This window comes from Amia ocellicauda, chromosome 5, assembly GCF_036373705.1.
Source record: "Amia ocellicauda isolate fAmiCal2 chromosome 5, fAmiCal2.hap1, whole genome shotgun sequence".
Lineage (NCBI taxonomy): Eukaryota > Metazoa > Chordata > Actinopteri > Amiiformes > Amiidae > Amia > Amia ocellicauda.
In genome coordinates this window covers 20,260,016-20,286,607 of record NC_089854.1, presented here as the reverse complement: position 1 = coordinate 20,286,607, position 26,592 = coordinate 20,260,016, and the positions used below count along the sequence as shown (strand labels likewise).

The 26,592-nt window shown below is 52.0% G+C and overlaps 1 protein-coding gene across 1 annotated transcript; it reads right to left on the bottom strand.

Annotated features, from left to right (window-relative positions):
• Nucleotides 1-1,267: 1,267 nt before the first annotated feature.
• Nucleotides 1,268-26,212, bottom strand: rhbdl3 (rhomboid, veinlet-like 3 (Drosophila)). The gene is made up of 10 exons (XM_066704226.1): nucleotides 26,132-26,212; nucleotides 24,905-25,662; nucleotides 24,218-24,241; nucleotides 8,715-8,873; nucleotides 6,550-6,774; nucleotides 6,277-6,425; nucleotides 4,981-5,093; nucleotides 3,627-3,727; nucleotides 3,260-3,320; nucleotides 1,268-3,137 (listed from the first exon to the last, which is right to left on the bottom strand). The coding sequence occupies exons 2-10, from the start codon at nucleotides 25,016-25,018 to the stop codon at nucleotides 2,866-2,868; spliced, it is 1,218 nt and encodes a 405-aa protein (XP_066560323.1). The 5' UTR covers nucleotides 25,019-25,662; nucleotides 26,132-26,212; the 3' UTR covers nucleotides 1,268-2,865.
• Between the last annotated feature and the right edge of the window lie 380 nt (nucleotides 26,213-26,592).

Genomic DNA, 26,592 nt, shown 5'->3' with positions numbered 1-26,592 from the left:
CTCTCAGAGTCCCATTACCCCCCATCAGCCAGGTTCTTCATGCAAGTCAGATGAGTCACAATAAGACCAAAAGCACAGATACCTGTACTGGGAAAAAGCTCTTCTAGTGATAACTAATTTAATTGCCCTCCTCTCTGAGGTTATAGATGTGTGTGTATCTGTAGACTCACACACCTGCTGAAGACAGTGAGATTGTGAGTTGAGGGATTGCCCCACTTCCTTCCGTCAGTGTGCAGACAGGGCCATAACTCCCCTGGTGTACATTACCTGGTCTTAATTTGACAAACTAGTCTAATGCAAGTTAGTCAGTCACATCAAAATTTTAACTGACAAAGATTTAGCCTTAAAAGTTATTCTCTTCAACCCCAGGCTGATTGAGAATGTAAGTTTTTACAGGGGTCCTCCTCCAGTTTCCTCAGAAATATTTGTTTGAGCAGATTCTCCTATCACTTCTCCAGGTCTATTCCAGACCGCACACACAGCAGGCTGACGTTAACTTTTAAATGTTGTTATCCCTCGCCTTGTGTTTGAGTGTGTTAGTGCAAGTTTTAAAGAAATCCCCCAAAGGATATATCTTTCTGAATTATATTTCAGTAATGAGCACAGCTTTTCAGTCACACTTTCTTTTCTTCAAGTGTCTTAAAATTCCCAGAATGCACTGCGTGTTTGACTAAGTAAGACCAGTCTAGGACACATGGTTTTAACTGAGTGTCATTATTATGACATTATACTGAGACAAAGATTTTGTCTGTGTGTATACAACCGGCCCCTGATCGCTTCCAGTCTCCAGTCTTCATGTCTCTACTGCCCCACAGCCAGCACATACTCACACTCACGCTACCACAAACACGCTCCCACACTAATACTGGCACTAACACTAACACTAACACAGTCACTCCTACACTGATACACCCACACACTCACAGACACAGACTAATGCTGATTTGACCTCACAGACAGACACACTAACATGGACATGACCTCACAGACAGACACGCACACTGACGTTGACATGACCTCACAGACGCACACTGACGTTGACGTGACCTCACAGATGCAGACACACACTAACACTGATGTGACCTCAGACACACACACACAAACGTTGCCATGACCTCACAGACACACAATGACGTTGACATGACCTCACAGACACACACACTAACACTGACATGACTTCACAGATACGCAACGACGTTGATGTGACCTCACAACTACACACACACATTGCTCTTCCCTCACACTGTACTACACCAAAATTGTTGACTGTTGACATTTTATTACAAAACTGTTTAATGTATTCCAATATTTACATATCAAATCTACAAAATATACATAATGTTATAAAAAAAGAAACAATGTTGTCAGTCTCCAGAGAGTAGGTGCAGCGTCGTAGCCCTTTGTGTATATTAGCAGATAGTCCCAAGTTACAAAACATCTTCAAGTTATTCAAGATTGAATTGTATTATTATGACGAATGCTTTTATTCAGTGATTCTGCTGGCAGTAAGCTGATGTGAAAACAGTGGGCCACTTCAGTTACATGAAAACATGAAGACCATACTTCCTGGGTGCGGTAGTGCGATGCATTGCTATGATAGCAGAGCGAGACCTCAAGGCAGAGCTGCACCATCCAAGGGACCTCATAGTGCAGCCACCAGTTCAGCTCTGTGGTGCGTTCTATTGCAACACGAGTGACATGCCACCAGACAAGGGGACGTCTACGAAGGAAACTGATCTGTTTGACAGCCACCAAATAATAATCTGGGGGTTTGTCCTCAGCAACAAGCTGGCTAAGTGTGAGACATGGGTTCGAGTCATGAATCAGCCTTGATAAGAGCTGTGCTGTGGGGGGGGGGTTGGAACTGCTGCTGGAGAAAAGATTGACAACTGCACCTTCTTCAAAACAAACACACACACACTGCTCAACTGCGCATGACAAACAAAAATGAAAAAACACTTTGAGAAGTGCGTGAAACGATAAAGTCCCAGAGGCCTTGTGGACAATAATGCAGCCCGACACATTTTTGGCATTCATTGCAATGGTCTGGGAGGTAAGACAGCATAAAAGAATAAAAAAAAACCTGAATATGATATCATTGGACACAAGAATAGCACATGCTTCTCTCATTCCCTCGCAGACACACATGCGCAAACACACACTTTGTGGAGTTTTATCCTGTGCCCTGCTGAGGTTTGGCACTTTCATGTACAGAAGTGTTCATCTGAGGTCTGCATTCATATAAGGCTTCCCCACCCCCCCACTTCCCAACCCAAAACAAGCAGGGAAAAACAAAAATAAAAAGCTAAAGCTGACAAAATGACGGTGTGATAAGGTCATGCTGCACAAATACTGAGCGAGACGAGAGAAGCGAGAGGGTAGCTTTGAATACTGTTTGGACTTGGTTGGACTGTAGCCGCGCAGGGCGACTGGGCCCATTATACAGAGATAAAATAGACAGTTACTCTGCTCTTTAAAAATAGATATCCAATCAAAACTCCACGTGGTCCCAACACCCACACTGCAGGGTAACCGTGGATTTCTCGTCCCGCCGTGTTGCAGAAGCGGACTCCCATGGCCAGGTGAGGTACCTGTGACAGGAGGCGGAGCCTCCAGGTGTGCTGGACCTCTGTGAGGGGTGTGAGGGGTCGGTCCTGGAGAGTTTTCACAAGGAGGCAGTGAGCTTCAGTGCGTTTTCCTCACAACGTTGGAGTCGGAGGGCGGAGAGGAGGAGGGGGTGAGAAGGATCATCACCTCTGTCCCCCTTCTCACCCCACCTCCTTCCCTCTCTCTCTCGCTCTCTCTCTTCCTCCACTCTCCCCTCGCGTACCTTCCTTCCCCCTCTCCCCACGGCTCTGCTCTCTCTCAGGGCGGTGGGGGGAGCCTGGGGTCCAGCAGGCTGTAGGCAAAGACGTTCCAGAGGACGGCAAAGAGGACGAAGACACCGCAGACGAACAGGAAGATCCAGAAGAGCGACTGGTCCTGCAGTCGCTGCTCGAAGTTGCGCAGCACGACCACGCCCAGCGTCACGCCCACCACCACCCCGCCCAGGTGCGCCACGAAGCTGGGGTTGGGGCAGGGCGGGAAGGCGGGCGGGTAGAAGCGCAGCCATACGGCCCGGCCGAACTCCACGCTCACTGCGGGACAAGAGGAGAAGCAAAATTAACGAGACATTAAAAAATTTATAGTTAAATAAAGAGGAGGGGAGGGGAAAGGAGGAGCGGAGAGGAGAAAGGGAGCGGCGGACGCACACACTTACTCCACACCAGCGCCATGGCCATGCGAAACACCTTGAACTGGCACTTCATCCCCGACCAATTCTGAGGAAAGAGAGAGGAAAGGAAGAGGGAGGACAAGAGAGAGAGAGAAGGAGGAGAAGGACAGGGAGAGAGGTAGAGAGAAAGTGTGAGAGAGAGGGGGAAAAGAGGAAGAGAGAGGAGTTGGGAGCGAGTTAAACACCTTGAAGTTAAAGGGAATTGCTAAGAGTATCTACAACACTTCATCAGAACGACAGAACTTCATCACCACATTATTATCATAATTCAGGGGCTTGGAGTGACAATGACCATGGGTTTCCTCTCCCTGCCCCAAATCCCTCCCCATCTCCAGCCCCACTGAGCCACTACCATGACGACGTTGGCCAGATGTGCAGAGACGAGGGCGTAGACTCCTCCGGACGATCCCACCACGGGCGCCGTCATGTCAGCCACCGACACGGCCAGGGAGCCTGCGGAGGGGAGCCACATGAGCAATTAACCCACCAGCCAATCAGTGCACAGCAGAACAGTAAGCAGCACCTCAAAGGGCTTTTACAACAGAGCCCACAGCCCCAGTGCAAAAACCGGAGCAAGCTCTGCCTTCAGAGTCACGCAGTACAGAAGAAGTTGTCTATAGAGGCTGAAAACCAGCAGGAGGAAAAGCCCAGAGGAGATGTGGGAAAGTGAGAAAAATCAAGAGCTAAATATAATCAAATCATCCAGGAGTGGATCGACAGAGACTGATGGTGATGATGAAGAAGAACACACACACACTGTGCTTCTGTAGCCTCTCCTGCAGCAGTGCTTCTGGCGAATGTTCGAGGAGGTTTCTGAATTAATTAATACATCAGTCTGTCAGTAAACAAACAGGGAAGCCCGCAGGTGGTGCTCGGAGGAAGATCAATATCCAATTAAAACAAAGGAGTCTCGGGAGAGAAGGAGAGGGAAAGAGAGAAGAGGAAAGAAGGGGGGTGAGGGAAGGGGGGAGGCAGGAGGAGAGCGTGGCACTCTGTCAGTGTCTCCAGTAGCCCCTTCTCCCTGTGTGTGTAGGTTGTATATGTGTGAGTGATAGAGAGAGAGAGGGAGAGAGGGAGGGAGAGTGTGAGTGTTTGTGTGTGTAATTTACCCAAAATAAACAATTGCCATGAACAGCCAGCAGAGGGCGCCCCCCACGATGGTGAGTCGCAGGTGTGCGTTACATCGGCTGGTCTTGTCCTTTGGCGAGATTACTCTGACCTTTTCCCCCCGACAACTGACAAACACAGGGGCGGCCATCAGAACACAACACAGACAAAAACAACTGAACACAACAGAAAGGGACCCTTCAGAGGCGGACCGCGTTTGGGGGTGTGAGGCTCGCTTTCGGCCCACTGTTTCGGCAGGACAAAAGGGCCATCATGAGAGTTGATACCTCAGGACCATCTGCCCCGGATGAATAGCCTACCCCTGCAGCCCCCATGCAGCCCAACTGGGGCAATTAAACAGGGCATAAATCTCCAGCCCCTGTCAGGGTTGTAAAAGACCTCACACTGATGAGGTTTCGGCACAAAGGACAGCAAGGGTGGAGAGAGAGAGAGAGAGAGAGAGAGAGAGAGAGAGAGAGAGAGACCTAAACAATTCACCATCAAAGACCAGCCACTCATGCACACACGCACTCACACGCATGCGCACACACGCATTCACACAAACACTCACACACACGCACACACATGGGGGGGCGTACCTGCCAGTACTCCACACACGTAGACTAAGCCGATCCTGGTGGCACCGTGCACCATCTCCAGTGGGACGCCCACCAGCAGCTGCAGAGTCAGGTTGAGGCCGAGGTGCTCGATGCTGGGACAGAGACAGAGAGCTCACAGTCAGCTGGAGAGACCTGTGTGTGTGTGTTCGCAGTGGATCAGTTGTATGTCACACTATATATATATATTTAATAGTAGTGACTTGTTATAACTTGACACCTGTCTCTCATCTTTCAGTGTCCAGGAGGGGCACTGAGTGGGACGGGTCCGCTGAGGGTTTTAAAGGGATACGACAACAAGATGCCGGCTCTGACAGGACAGGACATGAGTTTATATATATGTGTGTGTGTGTGCAAATCTTTTTTACTTTGTTCATGTCAAACCCTCCGTCTCCACAGAACGCAGCGACCCATCAAACCTGCGCCGACAGGAGGGCCAAGATCACAGCTGCGGATCTGGGTGGCATTGCAATGAGAAAAAGTGTGACTTTGCCAAGTCTCAGAGCAGCTGTCCCAGTTCTCAGCACAGTGCTGGAGTGCCGGCCGGAGCGGCGATGATGGATCACTGAGAGGCCCACTCAGTCAGCTCCTCACTCACTCACTCACACACTCTTACACTCTCACACACGCTCATCATAAATACCACCGATCGGCTTCTCTATGCTGCAGACCAGGGCGGGGGGAGGGAGACGCATGGTGTTCATTTGAAGAGCCATGGCCCTCAGCCCAGAAGACAGAGTGTATTGACCTCTCCACGCTCAGAATGACCATTGTTTTGTATTCCCCCATCTCCCTCACAGCAGGAAACACAGTAAAGTCTCATTCAGAGATAACAGTCCATTTTCTGCCCCCACCCCCCACCCCCAGGCCAGGCAGAGGTCAGGCGGGGGTTTTTGGGCAGTGTGTCAATGGCTCCCTTCACAGCCGGGCCACAGACACATCAGAAGGCCTGCCTTGTCCCGACGCTCCCGTCCTCCGCAGATATCCGAGGAATGAAGGTCATTGCGGCCCCCTTACCGGACCCCCCCACCGGTCTCTGGAGTCCCAGCCCACAGCGCCGCATCGCTGGGTTCATTACCTAACATTCAGCGGTTCATCAAAGACATGGGACACACAGCCTCATTGACACAGTGAGTGTTGTGTGTGTAGTTGTTGTGTTTGCTTGGGCGCAGTGGAATTTGTCTTTTCAAGAGCTGAGATGTTTCAAATGCCACTGACGGGACGTGCTCAGGCCTTGGGATTCGACAGACCCTGAAGGGACAGTCGAAGAGAACTCACCCTGCGTGCATGAACACGTAGCTCAGGTAGCGCCAGGCCTGCGCCCGCAGCTGGGGGTGGTACACCAGGGGCCCCTTCATGAACAGCGGGTGGGACACCTGCAGCACCCAGCGGTCCAGCAGCAACCCGTAGTACACGAACACCGCCACCTGCAGAGCGATGGAAACACCGTACTCAGCACTCAGCCCTCGACGCAGCTCCTGCTTCCCTCCTTCTCTCCCATCCCTCTATTCCCCTTCCTCCCTATCCCTCCACCCCTCTCCAGGGACTTGCCTCTGTGATGGTGAGCACGAGGATGAGCCAGGGCGGGGGGCAGCAGGTGTAGCTATCGTAGTACCACTTGCGGTCGATCTCGCGGGGCAGCGTCTCGTGGGCCACGTGCCGGACCAGCCGCTGGGCCGGGCTGAGCCCCACCTCCTTGCCCAGGGCGCCGCCCGCCATTGCCCGCCCACCATGCAGTATTGCGCGCCGGAAACTGTTCGAGCGCTTGTTGCTCATCTGGAAGAAAAGAAGAGAAACACAAACATCAGTAAAAGTGAGTGAATGAGGGAAGGCACTAATGCGCCAATCGCGAGTCTCCAGCTACGCTGCCAGTTCGGGTTGTCCCCGGGCCTCTAAGCTCCTTCCAGGCCCGGCAGCACAGCGGCTCTGATCTCCAGACAGCTGCCAGGCGACAGGGACAACGTGCTGCCACGGCCCTGCAACCACTGGGGGGGGATTTTACTGAGCGTTCATTTGATCACCTAGCAACCAAGAATTTCTTACATTTTCTTTTTCTTGTTTTTCTGCCCAGCTCTCTGACAACCACGGGCGATTTTAGGGTTTTTTCCCCAGGAACATGGAACTCACATTGAAGGACCAAATCTAAATCAAAACTGACAACTGTGGAGGATATCCAATTCCAGAATGTCCTTCTCTTCCTGCGAATTGATGTGCAGAGTTTTCTTAGATGCATTTCAAGAGGCATTAAATAAAAATGACATTACAAACTTTTTTAAAACTTTAATATTATTTTACTGGATCGCATATAATCTCTGGCCATCTGTCCTCCACACTGCAGCGATGCCAACAGCACTGCACTGCCGGGGGGGGGGGGGGGGGACGTCTCCGACTCCTTCTTCGTTTAGGCATTTAGACAGATCTTCTGCTTTGTTTTTATGAGCCAAAAACACCCCCACTCCACAGCAATGCGCGTCTTTACATGGAGGGTGGCAGGAGGCTGGAACGAGCAGCACAGCCACAATGCAGAAACAGACTCCCTGGGACCCTACCACTGAGAAACAGCCGGACAAGATCCCCTGACCGACACCGAACCGGCGGGGCGGGGCATCTGTTCTTTGGACCAGTCACCCATGGGCTTAGATTCGGAGCCGTGCGTTCGGACACTTGGGCCCCGTCAGGCTCCAGAACACATCGACCCTTCCAGGTGCACCAGGGAGCCCCCAAAACCGCGGCTTTGCTTTCGAAAGACTTGTGAGCAGGAATATCCCCAGTATCTTTAGAGCAGAGAGGCGGCCATTGGTATTCATGACCCGGACTGGAGTGTGGCGGCCACTCGAGAGCGATCACTCCTGTGTTTAACTGCCCGTTGCGTGCCCCCCCAACCCCCCCCCACTGCTGAGGGAGGGGCAGAGTAATTACCAGCCGCACAGTGATGGGTTTATGTGGCGCTCAGGCCTCGGAGGACAAGGCAGGTCGCAAACAAACACACAGAGCAGACCTCCGCCGTCCCCCCCGCCCCTCTGCTTTTGTTCGGGGTCTCGGTCAGCGCCTGTGAAAGCACCGGGCCTCCCCAGGAGAACAATGGCAGCCAGCAGCCCACACAGGCCCCCAGCTCCACTCTCCCCCCGCCAGCTGGAGCCCAAATCCCAACACCAGTCTCGAGGGGGGGAGGATTGCCAGGAAGTGTGTGTGTGGGGGGGGGGGGGAGTAGGTGCAGTCGGGCCACAGAAGAGAGCAGGGGCAGGGATGGGGGGTAATAGCTGCACTCTTGCTACACTGACGGGAGGAATTTAACTGTGCAACACCGGCCTGCCTGTCTGTGCCAGTTTATGTTTCCCGAGTGTCTAAAACTGAATTCCAATGACGGGGTTTATCAGTTTAAACGTTCCTTTCGATGCGCGTGGAGGTTGTGTTAAAAACAGAACTATAATAATAATAATATTAATAATAATTACTGCATCGAAAACTAAACACAAAAATATCTGAACTCTGCACTAATGATCCCAATACAACGTGTGTTGTGTTGTGAGGGAATCTCTCTGGGTCTCCAGGCAACAGTAACTGGGTCAGAGGGTAGGTGTGCCAAGTGTTCGTGCGGTTCTCCAAGGGGGCGGCCCAGTGTGGCTCTGCTGGGGGGCTCAGACCGGCGCAGGGAGGGGTGTCTGAGACGGTGGATCAAACCTGAGCATGGGGAGTAGTGGGGGCGGCTCACTCACCAAGTTGACGAAGTCCTGGTAGCTGATCTTGCCGTCGGCGTTGCTGTCCGCCAGCGCCAGCAGCACTGCCAGCTTGTGCGGGTCGAGCTCGGCGCCGTGGGTCTCCAGCAGGCCGCGGAACCGCTCTGTGCTGATATAGCCCGAGTTCTCTGGGTCGAACTGCAGGAGAAACGAGAGGCACACAGACGCAGACAGAGACGGACACCGTGAGCGACAGTTTCAGTACTTTGGCACTACTTTGGCTTTAATCTGAAACAGAGTGCCCTGCGGGGCGGGGGGGCTGTTACATAATTTACATTTAGTATAACCCCGGAGGTGCCACGTTGCGAGGACAGGGCCCATCCCCAGACACAGTGCATCACAGCCGGCCAACAGCCCCGAGGTTTAATGCTTCATTCAATTACAAATGACTGAAGTGATTCATAAGTAAGACATAAGTAATCAATGGAGGAAACCTGAATCACCACAGGTCCATGTGAGGCCACCCTGCTCCTGGTACAGAGCAGCACCGGAGGACTTATTTATTGACTTGTTTTGTGTATGAGACGGCAACAGGAAAAGCACAATCACCCGTCTGTCTGCAGAGAGGGGGGTGCTGGATTAGCATGTTGCTGGAAGCGTTTCATTTCTGGGTTAATCCACACAGGAGGCCCCCGCCACGGCGCACAGTTCTGACCAAGCTCGGGTTCGATGGTTCATAAATCATGACGACAAAGAAGAGGATGGTGATGGTGTAAGATCATAACAGGGGAGTGGACTGGCAGGAGTGTGTGTGCTCGACTTGGGTATTTATCTCTGCTACCTGGACTGCTCTGCTTCAGCATGATTGAGAGCTTGACACTGCACCCCCTAGAAGACACACCTGCAACCCTGCCCAGATCCCAGACAGCAGCCACAGCAAACCAGACAGGGCCTCCCCCTCCCAGTAGTGCAAATGTTGTGTAGCAGCACATCCATACCCTCCCACAGTAACCAGTGAAAACAGACACACTTCTCCTGACCTTGGGCACTTGGGCTGACCTGAAACAGGCCCAGTCCGCTGTGGAGACGACACAGGTGTACGGCACCACGCTGCTTCAATCTACACAACACTTTAAGAATTAGCACAATTCCAGCTCCAGAATATCTTTGATTGACACTGAATGGTGAACGAGGGGAACCACACACAGCAGGGTCCTAGGCCTGCCAGGACCGACTGACCCACACCCCAGCGGTGAGCCTCCTTCAGGATACACCCAACTGCATTATGGGCCGTATGTGAACCTGTCCAGTTACACTAACATACTCACTCGCCCTCACAAACACACACACATGCTCACCCACACTCACTCACTCTCACACGCTCATGCACGCTGGACAGCAAGCAGAAACGACTCTCTCCCTCTCTCTCTGACACACTGACCTTCTCCCACAGCACTTCCAGCAGCTTCTCCCTGGCCAACTGACCTCCCCCCGAGTCCATCATCAGCAGGGTGAGCCGGGCAGAGCGGCACCAGGCAGGACTCTGTGCTTCTGCTGTGAAAACAGGCAGCTGCACACTACAGAGCCTAGGCTTGACCTCCTGCTGTAATACTGAAAAATATCCCCCCCCACCCCCCAACTCCACAACTCCCTCCCTCTCCTTCCCTTTCCCAAATCCGCTTAAATCCCCCCTTCCCCCCGGGTCTTCACACTCCGATGAGCAGAGTACAGTCAACAGGCTCGCCAGCGCGGAGGGGAGAGGGGGCAGCTCCCAACAATGGGCCACTAACGGCAATTACATGCAAGACTTCCCCGGGACTGCCCCCCGCGCTCAGTATCCCCCCCGCTACCCAGCAGGGCAGGCCGGGGCTACGTGTGACTGGGGAGCCACACGAACAGCGGACAGCGTGCAGAATGCATCAGCCTTCCTTCTGCCCCCCGGTGCCCAGAGCCAGAGCAGGGCAACACAACTCAACACACTGCTCTGTGGCAGCCATGAGCAGCGCACTCTTCTCCGCTGGTGTGTCATTTGTGCCGATACCTCACTGGTGCAATGGGGGGGGGTACAGGAGGAGACAACAAGAAACCATCAGCCTCGTCATTAATTTCCATTATGCAAATTCTGCGCCACAATACAATTTTCTTTTTCTGAGGCCAGGGGGGCAGGGGGGCTCTCCTCGGAGACAAAAGCGTCTGCATCTCTCGGGGGCGCAGTGCGTGGCGTCCGCGCCTCTATGTTCACACTCGGATTAAGCCAGTGCCAATGACGTAATGCCCGGCAAACTTCTCAAACTGGGTGTCCTCACAGAGCGGCGCAGCACAGAGACAGAGACGGTCACCTGGACACAGCCCACCGCACCACGCTGCAGGGGGACGCCTCTCACTGGCAACATCAAATGGTCCGTGTGGTTAAAAGCATTGCAGTGCCACCTCTTACTCTTACACGCAAGCGTACACCTGTGTTTATTTATTTACCAAAAAAAGGGTCAGTCCAACCGGAGCAATATGTCCACCCCAGCAGGGCAGTGTGCAAGAGAGGGACAACAATAGTCATCTGACCCATGACTGCGCTGGCGGTTCCTCTGGGCGACAGGGAAGACAGACAGAGCGGCCGCATCAGTCTCCAGCCACAGTGTCGGCCGCAGCCGGGTCACAGGCAGGCAAAAGGCCCCGGGGGGTGGAGTGTGAGTTCCACAGCGAGTCAACAAGACACAGAGACACAGAGACCCTGAGGCGGAGGGGGTGAAGAGCAAAACAAACACAGCCTCACATATCTTTCAGCGACAGAAAACCTTCCAATGCATTCCTGTGTGCAGACACCCCCCATCTGAAAAATTCCACACTTTACACAGAGTTCCCCAGGGGTTCCTTCCTCATTTAGGCCCCCCCCTCCCCAAGCAATGGCAATCACCCCCCAAAAAACTAAACAATAAAGGTACAAAGTGCTATTACACTCCCGGGGTCCGCAGCCTGCGAGACATGGCCCCCGAGGGCAGGGCTGCAGTAATTGAGAAGCGGCGGCGCTGGCGGAGCCCAGATGAAAGAGCTATTGACCCGCCTCTCTCCCCATTGTGCCCTTTAAGGGTCGCGCATATTGATATGGAAAATGACATTTCTGGGGGAGCGGGATTAGCCGGGGAGACGCTGGATTCCCGCACTTTGTTTTTCCAGGGAACGATTTGCATGTGCTCAGGCTTGGGGGGCCTCCCACTCTGCCCGCTGCTCCCCTGCTTCTCTCTCCCTCTTTACATCTCCCTTCGAGGGGAAAAGAAAAATAGTGCTTTGATCAGCGGGCTGGTGAGTAAATTTAATCGACAGTCAGGTTGGACATCCTGGACAATGTGCGGATAAATCATACAGCAATCTGTGGCAGAACCTGTCAATACAGCAGATTATTTATGTGTGAAACATCTTTGTGTTTTTTATGTATTTATTTTATGTTCATTTCCTTTCCCTGCATCTTGAAGCAATCTTACACATGAACCTGAACATGGGATCGCAAACTACGTTGCCCTACACACCTCCACGGGGGGCGACTGCTCTCAGAGCCTGGCAGGACAGGGTTTCGGCACTGGGAGCTCGTTAATGTTTTAACTGATTGCTGCTGCCGGCGGGTTGGGGTAAGCGATTAACGCTGGGCGAGTGGGGGCAGGGCTGGGCACCGCAGGGCTGCTGTACAGCGTCCATCGAGGGGAAGGACAGTAAGCGTTCCCCAGACACAGCACTGCGGCAGAATGGGAACCTCAGCTTCATCTTGGTGGGTATTTCTTCACGCTACTTTCGTGAAGGGTTTTCCTGGTATTGTTATGTGATTTTATCAAGCCCACCAAGCCCGCCTGGTTCTTTGTAGTGCAGAAGGAGCTGCGCACACTGCTGTGTGGGGGATAAATAAATAATATAATACTGTTTTATTGGTAAAAGTATCTCTCCACCAAACATTGATTACAGCATTTAAAAAAATATGATATTTGATATGATTTAACGTCTGATATTCCCTACAGTCGCTCAGTAAAGGGCTGTCAGTCCGTGCTGTGCCTGGGGCAGCTGTGTTTGGGAATCAACTGAAGTCAGGCACCACCCCCAGCCCATCTCTCAGACTCTTACTGTGGGTGGCCCACCGTTTCCCCCTTAGCTCCCTGTCCCTCCCAGTGCTCTCTCTCTCAATCAGATCACAGCCTTCTCCCTGCTGAGCTGTTATCTGCACTTAGGGGTCCCTTCAATATATCATTGCTATTATTATCATTATTATTGATTTATTAACATGCTGAAGGAAAAAATCTACAACAGCAACACCAGCAGGCAAGTAATAAACACCAGCGAAAAGATAGTCTGAGCAGGCAGAACAATCCTTCACTTCACTCCTCTTCCCTGTACTCGGGTCAGGAGGGAAGGAGAGAGAAAATGAATCAATTAAACCCTTTGGCACCTGCACTCGGGGCCGGTGAGTTCTTAGGGGTCTGAGTCAGCGCTGTGAGAGCCTCCCGTCCTGCCAATTTCATTCAGCTGCTTTACACCCAGAGCAGCTGGGTAACGGATTTCACTGAGAGAGCATCTTGCTGCGCCTCTCCACACACACATACACTCATATACAAACACACGCACTCACAGACACAAAGTTTATCTCTGAAGCTCATTTACAGCATATCCTGCTCAACACTTCCCACAGGAAGTTATAAGACATCTGCCAGAGATGACACTGATATCACTAGTGAGAATGAAGAAGGGAGAGAGATTATTTATTTTTTTAATTTCCTTCTGCAGACACTGCATACCGAGAGCGAAAGTGAGAAAATGCGAACATTAATTAACAGCTATCATCCTTCACAGCAGCGTCACTGAGAAGGACACAGTGCACTTTAAGGAAGTGCGTCGCACTGCCCAGTACTCCCCACACACAGGGCACAGCAGGGCACGAAAGATGACTAACAGGCCTCCAGACATTTAAACAAGCCCCAGTCCAGTGAAATTATTATTATTAACTGCATGTTATTCAACCACTCAGCCGAGACGCGGGACCTCAGGGCCACACAGGGCCAGCCGGGAGGGGCAGTTCAGTTCTTCTCCATATCCAGCCCGGTGAGCATGACACTCCCTCAGTGTTTTATGCTGCTGTGTGTGCGACTCCGAGGGAGGGCTGTGCGTCGCAGTAGGGGGGTCAATATTACAGACGCACCTCCTTCTCCCTGGGGAAAATCGACGGGCTTCTCCTTGTGCCATCCGCTCGCTTGTTTAGAGTGTGTCAGTGTGAGTGTGTGTGTGTGTTTCTGTGTGTCTATGTGTCAGTGAGTGTTTGTGTGTATGTGTGCTTGAGTAAGTGTGTGTACGCGAGAGAGAGAGAGAGAGAGTGTTGTCATCTGCTGGTATTTCAAAAGATTTCTTTGTTTCTAACTTTCTTTGTTTCTTTGTTTCTTTTTTTTCTTTCAGCAGATTTTCAGCCAAGGATTATAATGATCTGATATCAAAAGCGAGGACACATCAAAATAAATAAATTAATTCATTTTGAAACACACCACCTGCCCGAGTCTCTTTCAGGAGTGTTTTTTCTGGGACACTTCTCTGACAGAAGCAAAGCTGTTCGGGTTTTGTGTGTTTTTTTTTTTAATGGAGGCCTCCCTTGAGGAAGACAGACACATAGTTATACCCGGCTTCATTTCCAGAGGACACACAAGGAGATCCGGGACATGAAGACCTGGAAAAGACGACCCGACTAAACCAACCAGAGGAAATAGCCTCTTGTGTGACATCTCTTGCGCCTGGGGGGCCAGATCACACAGCTGCTCTCCTTGAAGTTCACATCAAGAAACTTTACTCCACATGGGATTTTGTCTCCCGCTATGCAGTTTACTAACACTGACCTGAATGATGGGGCTCTGAGTGCCTGTGTCCTGTTCAGAAAGGGCAGCCCTGAGCTCCCATCGCGAGAGTGTGTAGGGATTTACAGCTTTCACCAACGCCAATTTTGTATTGCACTTATGTTGTAAGTCGCCCTGGATAAGAGGCGTCTGCCAAGAAATAAAAATAATAAAGAAATAATAACGAGCAGTCACTGGAGCAGCGCAGATCAATTCAACTTGAACGGCTCTTCCACTGAGACCCACTGTTTTTCTATTCAGAACTTAAACCCTGGTTTGAAGTGTAGAAGAAGAGAGGAATGGAAGAGACACAGAGATGCACAGGGATGCAGAGGGACACAGAGAGAGACGCACAGGGACGCAGAGGGACACAGAGGGACGCACAGGGACACAGAGAGAGACGCACAGGGACACAGATACACAGAGAGAGACGCACAGACAGAGAGACGGAGAGATGCACAGGGACACAGAGATGCACAGGGACAGAGAGAGACACACAGGGACACAGAGACACAGAGAGACGCACAGGGACACAGAGAGAGATGCACAGGGACACAGAGAGAGACGCACAGGGACACAGATACACAGAGAGAGACGCACAGACAGAGAGACGGAGAGATGCACAGGGACACAGAGATGCACAGGGACAGAGAGAGACACACAGGGACACAGAGACACAGAGAGATGCACAGGGACACAGAGATGCACAGGGACAGAGAGAGACACACAGGGACACAGAGAGACGCACAGGGACACAGAGAGAGATGCACAGGGACACAGAGACACAGACAGACGCACAGGGACACAGAGAGAGACAGAGAGAGACGCACAGGGACACAGAGAGAGACGCACAGGGACACAGATACACAGAGAGAGACGCACAGACAGAGAGACAGAGAGATGCACAGGGACAGAGAGAGACACACAGGGACACAGAGACACAGAGAGACGCACAGGGACACAGAGAGAGACGCACAGGGACACAGAGACACAGACAGACGCATAGGGACACAGAGAGAGACAGAGAGAGATGCACAGGGACACAGAGAGAGGGACATAGGGAGACACAGAGACACAGAGATGCACAGGGACACAGAGAGATGTACATGGATGCACAGGGACACAGAGACGCACAGGGATGCACACGGATACAGAGAGACGCACAGGGACACAGAGAGAGATGCACAGGGACACAGAGAGACAGACAGACGCACATGGACACAGAGACGCACAGGGATGCACAGGGACACAGAGACGCACAGGGACACAGATACACAGAGAGAGACGCACATGGACACAGAGACGCACAAGGATGCACAGGGACACAGAGACGCACAGGGACACAGAGAGAGACGCACAGGGACACAGAGACGCACAGGGATGCACAGGGACACAGAGAGAGACGCACAGGGATACAGAGAGAGACGCACAGGGACACAGAGACAGAGAGATGCACAGGGACACAGAGATGCACAGGGACAGAGAGAGACACACAGGGACACAGAGAGAGATGCACAGGGACACAGAGACACAGACAGACGCACAGGGACACAGAGAGAGACAGAGAGAGACGCACAGGGACACAGAGAGATGCATAGGGACACAGAGACGTACAGGGATGCACACGGATACAGAGAGAGACGCACAGGGACACAGAGAGAGATGCACAGGGACACAGAGAGAGACAGAGAGAAGCACAGGGATGCACAGGGACACAGAGACGCACAGGGATGCACAGGGACACAGAGAGATGCACAGGGATACAGAGAGAGACGCACAGGGACACAGAGACACAGAGACGCACAGGGACACAGAGAGAGACGCACAGGGACATAGGGACACAGAGAGACACACAGGGACACAGAGACCCACAGGGACGCACAGGGACACAGAGAGAGACGCACAGGGACGCACAGGGACACAGATGCACAGAGAATCAGAGATACACACAGACTATGCACACACAGACACATACACACAATCTCCCTCTCTCGGGGGGGCACAGTGCTGTCCTGTCCCCGGGTGTCAGACCTGTATTCCTCCACGCTGCACACACTGATCAACACCCCCCTCTCGCCCGCGACTCCGATCTGCTCGCTGTCGAGGGGTCAGCCCCCCCCACCGCCTTTCCTCAAGCATCAATACAAGCCCCCCAACCCCTGACACCACTCTCTAATCCCTGACAGCAGCGCTCCTGCAGTTCTGTCTGCTTCAGGCCCTGTCACTATAAATCACGAGATCAGGACAGAAAATCAAAGCAGACAGATTAGTCACAGCACTGCAGCCCCCCCTCTCTCTCTGTGAGGACTGAGCCCCCATTTACCTTCCCTCCTTCTGGTAACAACAGTATGTATATTATATGTGTATTAGTTGTAGCTGTAGCTGTAGCTGTTGAATTATTGTTGCAAAGCTGTAGCCGTGATTTGAAGTCCCAGTGTCGGCAGTAACAGTGCCTTTGAACGGAGTTACAGACCAGGGCGTCTCTCTCCGTTTACACCGATTGTACGTGCCGTTAAAAGGGCTTTTTCACCCACAACACCGAGACAGCGGCGATATTTATAATGTGTGATTAGAGGATAATTCATTGCGTGTCACTCGCAGCCCGTCACTGACAACACGCAGCCAGCCAAGGATTGTCAGTGTGAAAAACTGTTTTTAAGACTTCTGCCTTTTCAATGCATGCCCCATCCCCAGCACTTCCACACACCCCACCCTCACAAGCTTACAGAGAATTTCTGACATGCACTCTCGCACACGCACACGCACGAGGATTTGATGTGTCAAGACAGACGTTGGACCCATTTACCAACATTCACTGCTGAAGGGATTTTACACTCAGTTAAACATGGAGTAATATCTTTGTTGAAATGACTAGCCTGCCCCCCGCCCCACACCAGCTCTGTAGGCTCTTGGTTACCGTGTCACCACAGCTCAGGGACATATTCCACAACTGACACTGATGGCTGGACACAGGCGGACAGAGGGACAGACGGACAGGCATGGTCAGATACCGAGACACAGAGAGAGTTTGCAGAGAAAGAGGGATGCCCGGCCTTAAGCCTTAACCAAACACAGGGATTTGTGGGAATTAGGCCGAAGACGGGACTGAAGTCTGGTGTCCAGTGCCATCATTAACACGCCTGAGGCAGGACAGCCAGGCAAGTGACCCAGGCAGCCCGTCTCCCGCACTTCGCTGGCAACACCGCCAAGACCGGGCTCCTCCTGGCGCTGAGCTTAATGTGGCACCAAAAACGGCTGCACTGTGACTTCAAACATGTTGCCAAGAGGTGTTTAAGCAAAGAAGTGTCTGCACTCGGGACAGGAGGCCTAAGATAGATGGGGACGGGACAGGATGAGGAGTGAGTCAGCGAGAGACAATCAATTAGTATCGGCCTCACTTCGTCAGACCACTGCCCTGTAATGCAGATGAGCATCGGGTAAAAACAAAGCCTTTAAACTCTCCTGAAGCGCCAAGTTTAGCAGTCAAAGGGATTGTTCTTTTAGTTTGTTTTCCTTCTTAATTCAGTCTTTTTTGGGGGGGCCTGCCCCCGACTGACCCCTTTGAAGAACTGCAGCTCTATTCTCCGCAGAGATTAGGGGGTTTAGAGACGGGAAACAGCCCTGTGCTGGGTGAGGGGGATTGAGGGGGAAACTGAGAGGTCACCACCTAAAGATCTGGAGACGACCATCTGGGCTGTGAAACAGCATTGTGAGGCGAGACAATGTCACCCAGCTAATGCAGGATAGGCCCCCGGAGAGAGGGAGTCACAGACAGAAACCACACCAAACACACCAATCATGAAACAAAGCAGGTGCTTATTGTTTTCAACTCATTCTCCATGTTTTATTCTTATTTTAATGCAGAACTCTGTGCTCTTTGACTGCAGAGCACTTCCTGTCTGCCTCCGAGCAGTGCTGGAAACTGCTGAGAAGAGATGAGAAACACGAGGCTTTGTCACAGCTGTCCTCCAGACGTGCAAGACTTATTATTCATCTCTCTTAGCAGGCATCCTTACCCAGGGCAATTTACAACATTTCACATTGTATCTGCATAAAATTAACCATTTATACAAGCTTTTTCTGTCATTTTTTTACTGGAGAAATCTGGGTACAGTGCCTCACTCAGGGGTACAGCAGCACCTGGGACCAAACCCACGACTCTCACATGGACTCTCCCATCTCTAAGGGCTGGGAATGATATCACCTCTCCTCCCAGAATGACAGGACAGACAAACTGACACGTACCAGGAACGGGACAGACTTACACTAAAGACTGCACCTCTCCGACCTGCCCAACCCCCCATCCACTTTCGTGCCACGGAGAGAAAAGTCTTTATCTTAATGGAAACACAAATCATCTCAATGGGCTCTGTAATTAAACGGCACAAGACTTCCTCCAAGAGCACCCCACTGAGACCCAGCCATGGCACAACGGCCGCCCAAACAGACTTCCCTTTGCCATGTTTATCCCCGGGACTCCTCAATATGCAACATCAGCTCCCCGCATCTGTGACACAGCTTCACAGGTTTCTTGTCGTCTGTTTGTTGTTTTGCGACTCTAGTCTTCACTGTATAACCTGTCAGTGTCTGGGAGGATTACAGCTTGGTGTCAGGAGAGAGGGTTTCAGATTTTGATTGGGATTATTTATATCCCGGCCGCCCCCCAAAAGCCCCGAAATGCCAACAAAGGTGACAGCTCTACGTCACACTTTGAAGACTTCAGGGCTCTGAATAATTATCACTTCCTGCCAGAGCGAACACCCAGCATTCCTGCTTCCAGGGGGGTCTTCTGTAGTTATTTCCATATGCACCGCGTTGCGTGGGAGGTGTTAAAAAAGTAATTACCTTAAATGCGCCTAGATACAGTTTTCTTTCTGTCTTTTCCTTCTTTCCCTAAAGTCTGCAGCACCAAGCTTGGCAAAGTGTCTTGTTCTCTCAGTCAGCAACTCATGCGAAGAAGTCGGCATTAAAAATACATACACACATAAATAAAGTTAACCACCGGAGTACCGGAGACTCCACGTCCAATTCACGAACGTAATCCTATAAATACGTTTACAGATCTATTTTCTGCGCTCAGTTGCTCAAAGGCGGGCGGTTTCTTCAACTGGACAGTTTGCAAGAATGCCGGTCTTGACCGCACCGCCGCCGGAACGGCACAGACTAGAGCCAGGCTTCTGCTCTTGCCTGCACTGCCCCTGAAGGGAGTCTTGCCCTGTATCCTGTTGGCTCTGACCTCATTTGACTCTCCCAGACTACGGGAGTTTGTCGTGTGTTCTCGCTCTTTCTGCGGCAGCTCGGTCGCCTGGGGGATTAAATAAATAATGATTGCAAAAACACCAGACTCTATTGCCCCCCACATGTCCAACTGCACTGATACACACCTGCAGTGCATCTTGGGACAGAGAGATTGTCCACAACCGTACTCAGGCAGGTGCAAGATATATTACCTTGTGCCTTTTCTTTGTTTCGATGCACTGGTCCTTTAAAGCTGTCAGGGGAGACATTAACGAGCGCACGGCTCGGGGAACGCCATGTGGGCGTGCAGCCGATAACAAGGGAGAGAAAGAGAGAAGGAGGGAGGGGAAGAGACGAGAGACAGAAGGGGAATGTGCGACTGTCTCAGAGCTCCTTCCTGTCATCGAATCTCAGAGCCTGCAGGGCAGGCGCTGGAGGAATGCACCCAAGTCAGACCCCCAGTCCCCTTGGCTCAGGGTCCCGTTTCTGTGCATGAAGCGTCTCCTTCACCTGAAACCTTAGATAGCCGTCAGAGGCCCGATTCAAAGAGAAAAGAAAAAGAAAGAGTCTGAAAAACAAGGATTTGGGAAAGGAGGGGGGGAACCACGCAACTAATGCGGCAGAGCTGAAACCATTACCTGTGGGAAGATATCAAAATACCAGACTCTTAAAGAATTAATAGCCGGCCTACTTTGATCAAAATGTGCACGAGAAACATGACGGACCGATTAGATCTGAGACGCTAAGGACACTCGAGGATGAGACGGCAGGAGCTGCTCGTTGCTGTTGAGTTCACGCTGCTTTCGGGAGCCTGGGTTGTGTGTGTGTGTGTCATCCAGCAACTGCTCACAACCTCTGTGAACACAGTCACGGCTGCCAGGACGTGCGCCCGGCGATCCGGTGCGTCAGTGTGTGTTGGGACGCGTTTGGGGGCTGCAGTGGGATGCCTGCACTGGGAGATAAAGTGAGCCAACGGCTGCTCCAGCCAGACAAGCCTGCAACTGTCCCACGACGCACTGGATATTGTACTTCAATAGAGGACACACACAGACACACACACACACTCACACACACTGTACAGAGCTCAGACCACTGTGATTAGGGGCTATGGCAATTCCCAGCACTGGCCGTACAATAAGACATACAAACCCTTCTCTCATTCCAAGCTTGAACATATTTTTTTCTTTCCTCAGGGTTCTTCTTTTCTGGCACCAGATTAATAATTATTACCAACAAAAAAGATCCAAATGAAAAGCATCTTCAAAAACAAAGGCGCACACTCAAGGGCTCTCAGGGGATGAGCGCCGCGGGGCCGTCTCTGTTCTGGACCACGCAGCTGCTGTGGGCAATGGGCCGTGACCCAGTCTTGGCAGCCGGCGTGGCCTGTGCCCCCAGCCTGCCCGAGCCACGCATTGATCGCGAGGAGCTGAGAGGGGCAACTAAAGCCCTAATTAACATATCAGAGGAAACATTCACACACTCACAACTCACAGCTATGCCAGAAATGCACTGCCCCAGGCGAGCTCCACACTGTGCCACGCTGCTGCATCACAATTAGAGCTACAGTATATTTGGGAGAGGGAGAGGAAGAGGAAGAGGTGGAGATAGCCCTACAAGAGATAATACTCAGAAATCAGCCCCAGGGTACTGGATTGCAACAGGTTACGGTAGTAGTGAGAACCCTGCATTTATACCACAATGAATTCCTGTGCATCGATATGATACATAAACAAACAAAACCAAACTAAATTAAAGCAGGACCCACCGGTGACTACGCAGAACCCCATGTGCTTCTGACAAACAGTGCTGTCTACACAACAGCCAACAAGTGATGCTGACAGCCACAGAGCCACAGCCCTGACCGCGCTGGAACTAATCGGCCGCTCTGGGAAGCGCACAGCACCCCGCTGAGCGAGTATCGGCCGCAACACTTAAGACTAATCTCCTCAGACAGCCGCTCCATCACCCCTATCACTCACAATCCCGCGGCCCCCTGCTGCCGCTGCGGGTCGGTCAGCTCCGGATGTCACTGTAGAGGTTCTGCTGCCGGCCGTCTCCAGCGCTGGCCAACGCAGAGGCACAGAGACGGACCCTGAGAGAGGGATTCCTGTCGGTCCCCCGACAGCTGCTCCCTGCTCAACTCACAGCCCTGGGAGATTACTGCAATGCACATGCTCACACACACAGTCACACACGCACACAGTCACACACACACACCAGGTGGCAGGATCACTTACACACAAACGTAGGCTGCTGTTAGCCCACTGAAGTACCAACGGAAAAGCAAAGAGAGGTGTGCGAGAGTCAATATCAAACACACAATAGTACCTTTGTGAGTCTTATTGTGTTCCCCTGCAGCAGCAAACAACGCAGCCCCAGCTGGCCCCTGACACACTGAGTACCAGGCAAGGCGCGAGACGAAGAATAAGGAGGTCCCATTTCAATTTTAAGTCATTACTAGGTTAACATACACACACACATACATACACCTATCTATTGAGTTAGATGACACCCGGAAAGCAAAACACATGAATATACACCGACCAGCCATAACATTATGACCACTGACAGGTGAAGTGAATAGCACTTATTAGGCAGCAAGTGAACATTTTGTCCTCAAAGTTGATGTGTTAGAAACAGGAAAAATGTAGTTCAAACTGCTGAAAAAGGTAATGCTGGTTCTGATAGAAAGGTGTCAGAACACACAGTGCACTGCAGTTTGTTGCGTATGGGGCTGCGTAGCCGCAGACCAGTCAGGGTGCCCATGCTGACCCCTGTCCACTGCCGAAAGTGCCTACAATGGGCACGTGAGCATCAGAACTGGACCATGGAGCAATGGAAGAAGGTGGCCTGGTCTGATGAATCACGAGTTCAAGGTGTTGACTTGGCCTCCAAATTCCCCAGATCTCAATCCAATTGAGTGCCAGATACCACAGCACACCGTCAGAGGTCTAGTGGACTCCATGCCTCGACGGGTCAGGACTGTTTTGGCAGCAAAAGGGGGACCTACACAATATTAGGCAGGTGGTCATAATGTTATGGCTGATCGGTGTATAGTCTATATATATATATATATATATATATATAATTTCACAACTATAGAGCGTTAAATATCTCAGTGCACAGTCCCTGTGGGTCACTGTGCTGTAGCTGTAGAGGCGATAGTGAAAATACAGAATTCCCCCCAATCCCTCCCTTTCTTTCTCTGTGTCCCTGTGCGTGTTGACTTACAGCCGAGTGTGAGGGCCGCGCCTGCCTGCCCATAATACGCTGCCTCATTAAACCTTAATGTCCTTCTCCCCACTCCACCGCTGCGCTCGGCTCGGCTCAGAGGAGACACAAATCACAGGGCTGCGGCGCTGCGCTGCGCTCTGCCATCCCGCTCCGACAGACTGCTTACACTGCAACACAGGCCTCCACGGGCCATCTGTGTCACAGCCACCGACCAGTGTTTTAATTACAGGACTGGCCAACCGCAATATACGGCACAGCGGCACTGTGCCGCCACCAACCAGCTCTGTCACAGCGTCTGGAGTTCGCACTCCCCGCGCCTTCACACCCACACTCAGTTACTCTCACACACCCCGACACACATCAACACCCAGTTACCTTCAAATATGCACATTTCCTCACACACACACACACACACACCTACACTCACTCACACTCACTCCCTAGACACTGCAGGGCTCATTCCTAAACAGGGGGAAAACCAGCAAAGCGCCTGTGTGACTCTCTGACCTGGTATCACATGGAAGACAGGGCAGGCGGACGGACGGACAGACAGACACAGCTCCGGCGCTACCCACTCAAGAAATTGAGGCACACATTGGGGAGAGTTGAGAGGCCCACTCAAGGCCTCGACACAAAGGCGCTCTCCCCGGGCTCATTAATCGCCTGTGGCACAGCCCCCTGCGCCTCAATGAGCAAGCCTGACACGAGTCTGGACCCCCCCGCCCCTTTGTCCCTGCTCTGAGGGGTGGCAGGGGGCAGGTGCTCCCCGGCGCTGCTCGGCTCAGTGAGGGAAGCCGTCTGTCAGCGGGGCCTGCCTGCTGTCCCGTCCCGCCTCCCTCTGAGGAGGTTTGGCAGAGAGGACTGACAAGTGTGACCGGGATTAGGTATCGCTCTAATTGCATTAGCGCAGGTCAGTCCAAGGAAAAAATACTTTCACTCTTTCATAATTGCCCTCTCAGAGATTTCTCCATCCCTGTCATCAACGGCTCCTCACCACCGAGGCTCATGTACTTCTCATGGACTTCTACCGCACGTCTGTTTGTGTGAGTGTGTGTGTGTGTGTGTGTGTGTGTGTGTGTTTCTGGCATGACAGTGTACCGGCTGGTCACGTGTGTCCATTCAGCACACGGACAGGTATTTCAGGTGTAGCTCTCCCGGAAGCACTACAACACACTACTGAGGAAAGAAATACACACATACCCATCGTGGGATACATACCTGATCGAAAAGAGCTTTCCAGTGCTGAGACAGGGAAAGATTGAGGCACGGAGGGAGAGAGGGCGAGAGAGAGAGAGAAAAGTGTGAGACAAAGCCACTCGAGTTATCATCACACATCACTTGGACTGTTTAAACCCAACCCTGAAAGACACACTGGGCAGAGACAGAATGCAACAGTGAGGTACAATTAAGACCTTCAGATTGAATTATGATATATAGCCTGTTACTTCTTTTTCTTTCACGTATTTATTTATTTATATGCAAAGAAGCCGGCATCATTCTCCGTGTCCCTGTGCAGTGGGCAGACTGTGTACTCAGACCTCATTAAACCCCCATTGGAAGTGAATTAGTCTGACTTCATAGCAGGTCGTACAACAAAACAGCCAATCAGCTCAAGCAGCAATTAGCTGCGCCACCAGACACCTGACTAATTGCGGCTTTTTCACTCGCGCTCTCCTCCGTTTCTGTTTTCTTTTTCAGCACATGGATGCGGATAGAAAACTACCATATTTTGAACTTGCAATTACAAAATAAGCTAAACTAAAGAGTTAGCTATTAATTGGTAATGATGTCTCCCGTCCCTGCGCTGGCGGTGTGAAGTTACACAAGGGTTAGAAAGAGAAAGAGCGGCTGCGCTGAAGGGTTTCTAACAGTCCTGCTCAATGCATTCATGCACAAACAACTCACGTCCTCCGGGGCCATGGGCAGGACCACGGTACTCTCCAGCACCTCGATCTCCTCGCCTTCTGCGTTGGCCGCCACCGCGGGAGAGGAGCTGGGCTCCCTGGGTCCGGCCGGCATCCTCCCAGGCCCGCACTGTCCGGTGCGTCTAACTTACACAAGCCCAGCCGGAGACACTGCCATTCCGCGCAGTTTGAGTGTGTGACTTGTGTGTGTGACACAGTGAGTGTGTCCCACACGGGCTGTTCAATTCGCACAGCCGTTTCTCCGCACACCTTTCACGGTCCAGACCGCAGCATCTTCCAGACTGTCCGTGTCAGACGTGTGGCTCGCAGGGGTCCGGGCTCACACACACACGGCCGGAGAGCAGGCGCCGTTTCTCTACATCCATCCAACCTTCTGTCCCGGTAATGAATTCCACATTAATAAACCATTAACAAAATACAGTCGCACAGCATCCCTCACTCGATAATTAGAAGAAAAGTTTAGTGTCGACTAATGAAGAAAAGGGAAATACGCATGTAGTACACAGATACAGAAGAGTTTAATGTCCCTTGATTGAGCTGCCTGCAGTCTGGAAGGCGGTCTCACACCCAGCGGCGCCGGCAGCTCCATGCTGTCTGTCCTGGTCCAATCTCATTTTCTTCTTGCTGGTGTTTTTAGGGCAGCAGGACGGGCCCGGGCCGGGCGGTCTCTGGCGGGGGGACCCCGGGAGCCCCCGGGCGGCGGCGCATGTTCCCAGTCCGCCGGACCAGCGGCTGCACCTGCGCCAGAGGACAGCGGCACATTAGAGCAGCTGTGCAGCCCAGCGGGCCCCTGTGCTGTAGTCATGTATTCACATCGTAGTTAAGTATAATTAGAAATCAAAACCCTTGTATAGACCGTTTCTACGATCATAATACAAATACAATAATGATGATGATGATGATGATGAAACACTCCTGCGTGTGCACTAGAAATTTCTCTACATAAAAAACATGGACAGTAACTGCGCTGCGCTGCGCTGCCGGCGGCTGGAGGCTTCGCTCACAGTTGACAGATAGTTTGCAGCGACTGGAGCAGCTCGGCAAGTCAATGCACAGCAGCCCCCGAAATACAGCGTCACACACACACACAACAGCAGCGCATCCCTGACAATTAACCTTGTGCTTGCAGAAAACGAAACCGGAACATGATTGCTCGAAATGGAAATGTGCGTCCGTGCCGCGGCTGCAGCTCCGGCGCTCAGCTCACCTTGTGTCGCTGCTGGGGGCTCGGTGCGGCTCCGCGGTGCGGCTCTGCTCACTCGGCTCTGGCCGCGGTCCAGCACAAACACGCACTGACATCACCGCCCGCGACCCACTGTTCTCCGAGATGCACCCCCCTCCTCTCTGCTGTGTCGTCAGAAGAGACCCCTTCATTCCACTCCCACCCGTCCCCCTCTCCTTTATGAATAGGTTTTCCTTTCTGTCCTTGCTCGGGAGGGATTACTTCATTTGTAACCGAAAGAGAAGACAGGGAGAGAGAGTAAACAGGGAGACTCTTCAGTCCTCTCTCTCTCTCCCCTTCACAGTTTCAATGTGACAGCACTCTGCCCAGAGGGGAAACTGACACACGAAACCAGCTGCAGAGGAAATCGATCTCTGGCTATTATAGTGGCACAGCACAGCCCTGCCACTGTACAGCACAGAGCACAGCACAGCACAGTTACAATA

Coding starts and splice junctions, on each gene's coding strand:
- rhbdl3 (XM_066704226.1), bottom strand. CDS start 25,018: ATGCCGGCCGGACCCAGGGAGCCCAGCTCCTCTCCCGCGGTGGCGGCC. Junction 6,426..6,549: donor TCGTGCTCACCATCACAGAG/GCAAGTCCCTGG, acceptor ATCGCTCTGCAG/GTGGCGGTGTTCGTGTACTA. Junction 5,094..6,276: donor TACGTGTTCATGCACGCAGG/GTGAGTTCTCTT, acceptor TCTCTGTCCCAG/CATCGAGCACCTCGGCCTCA.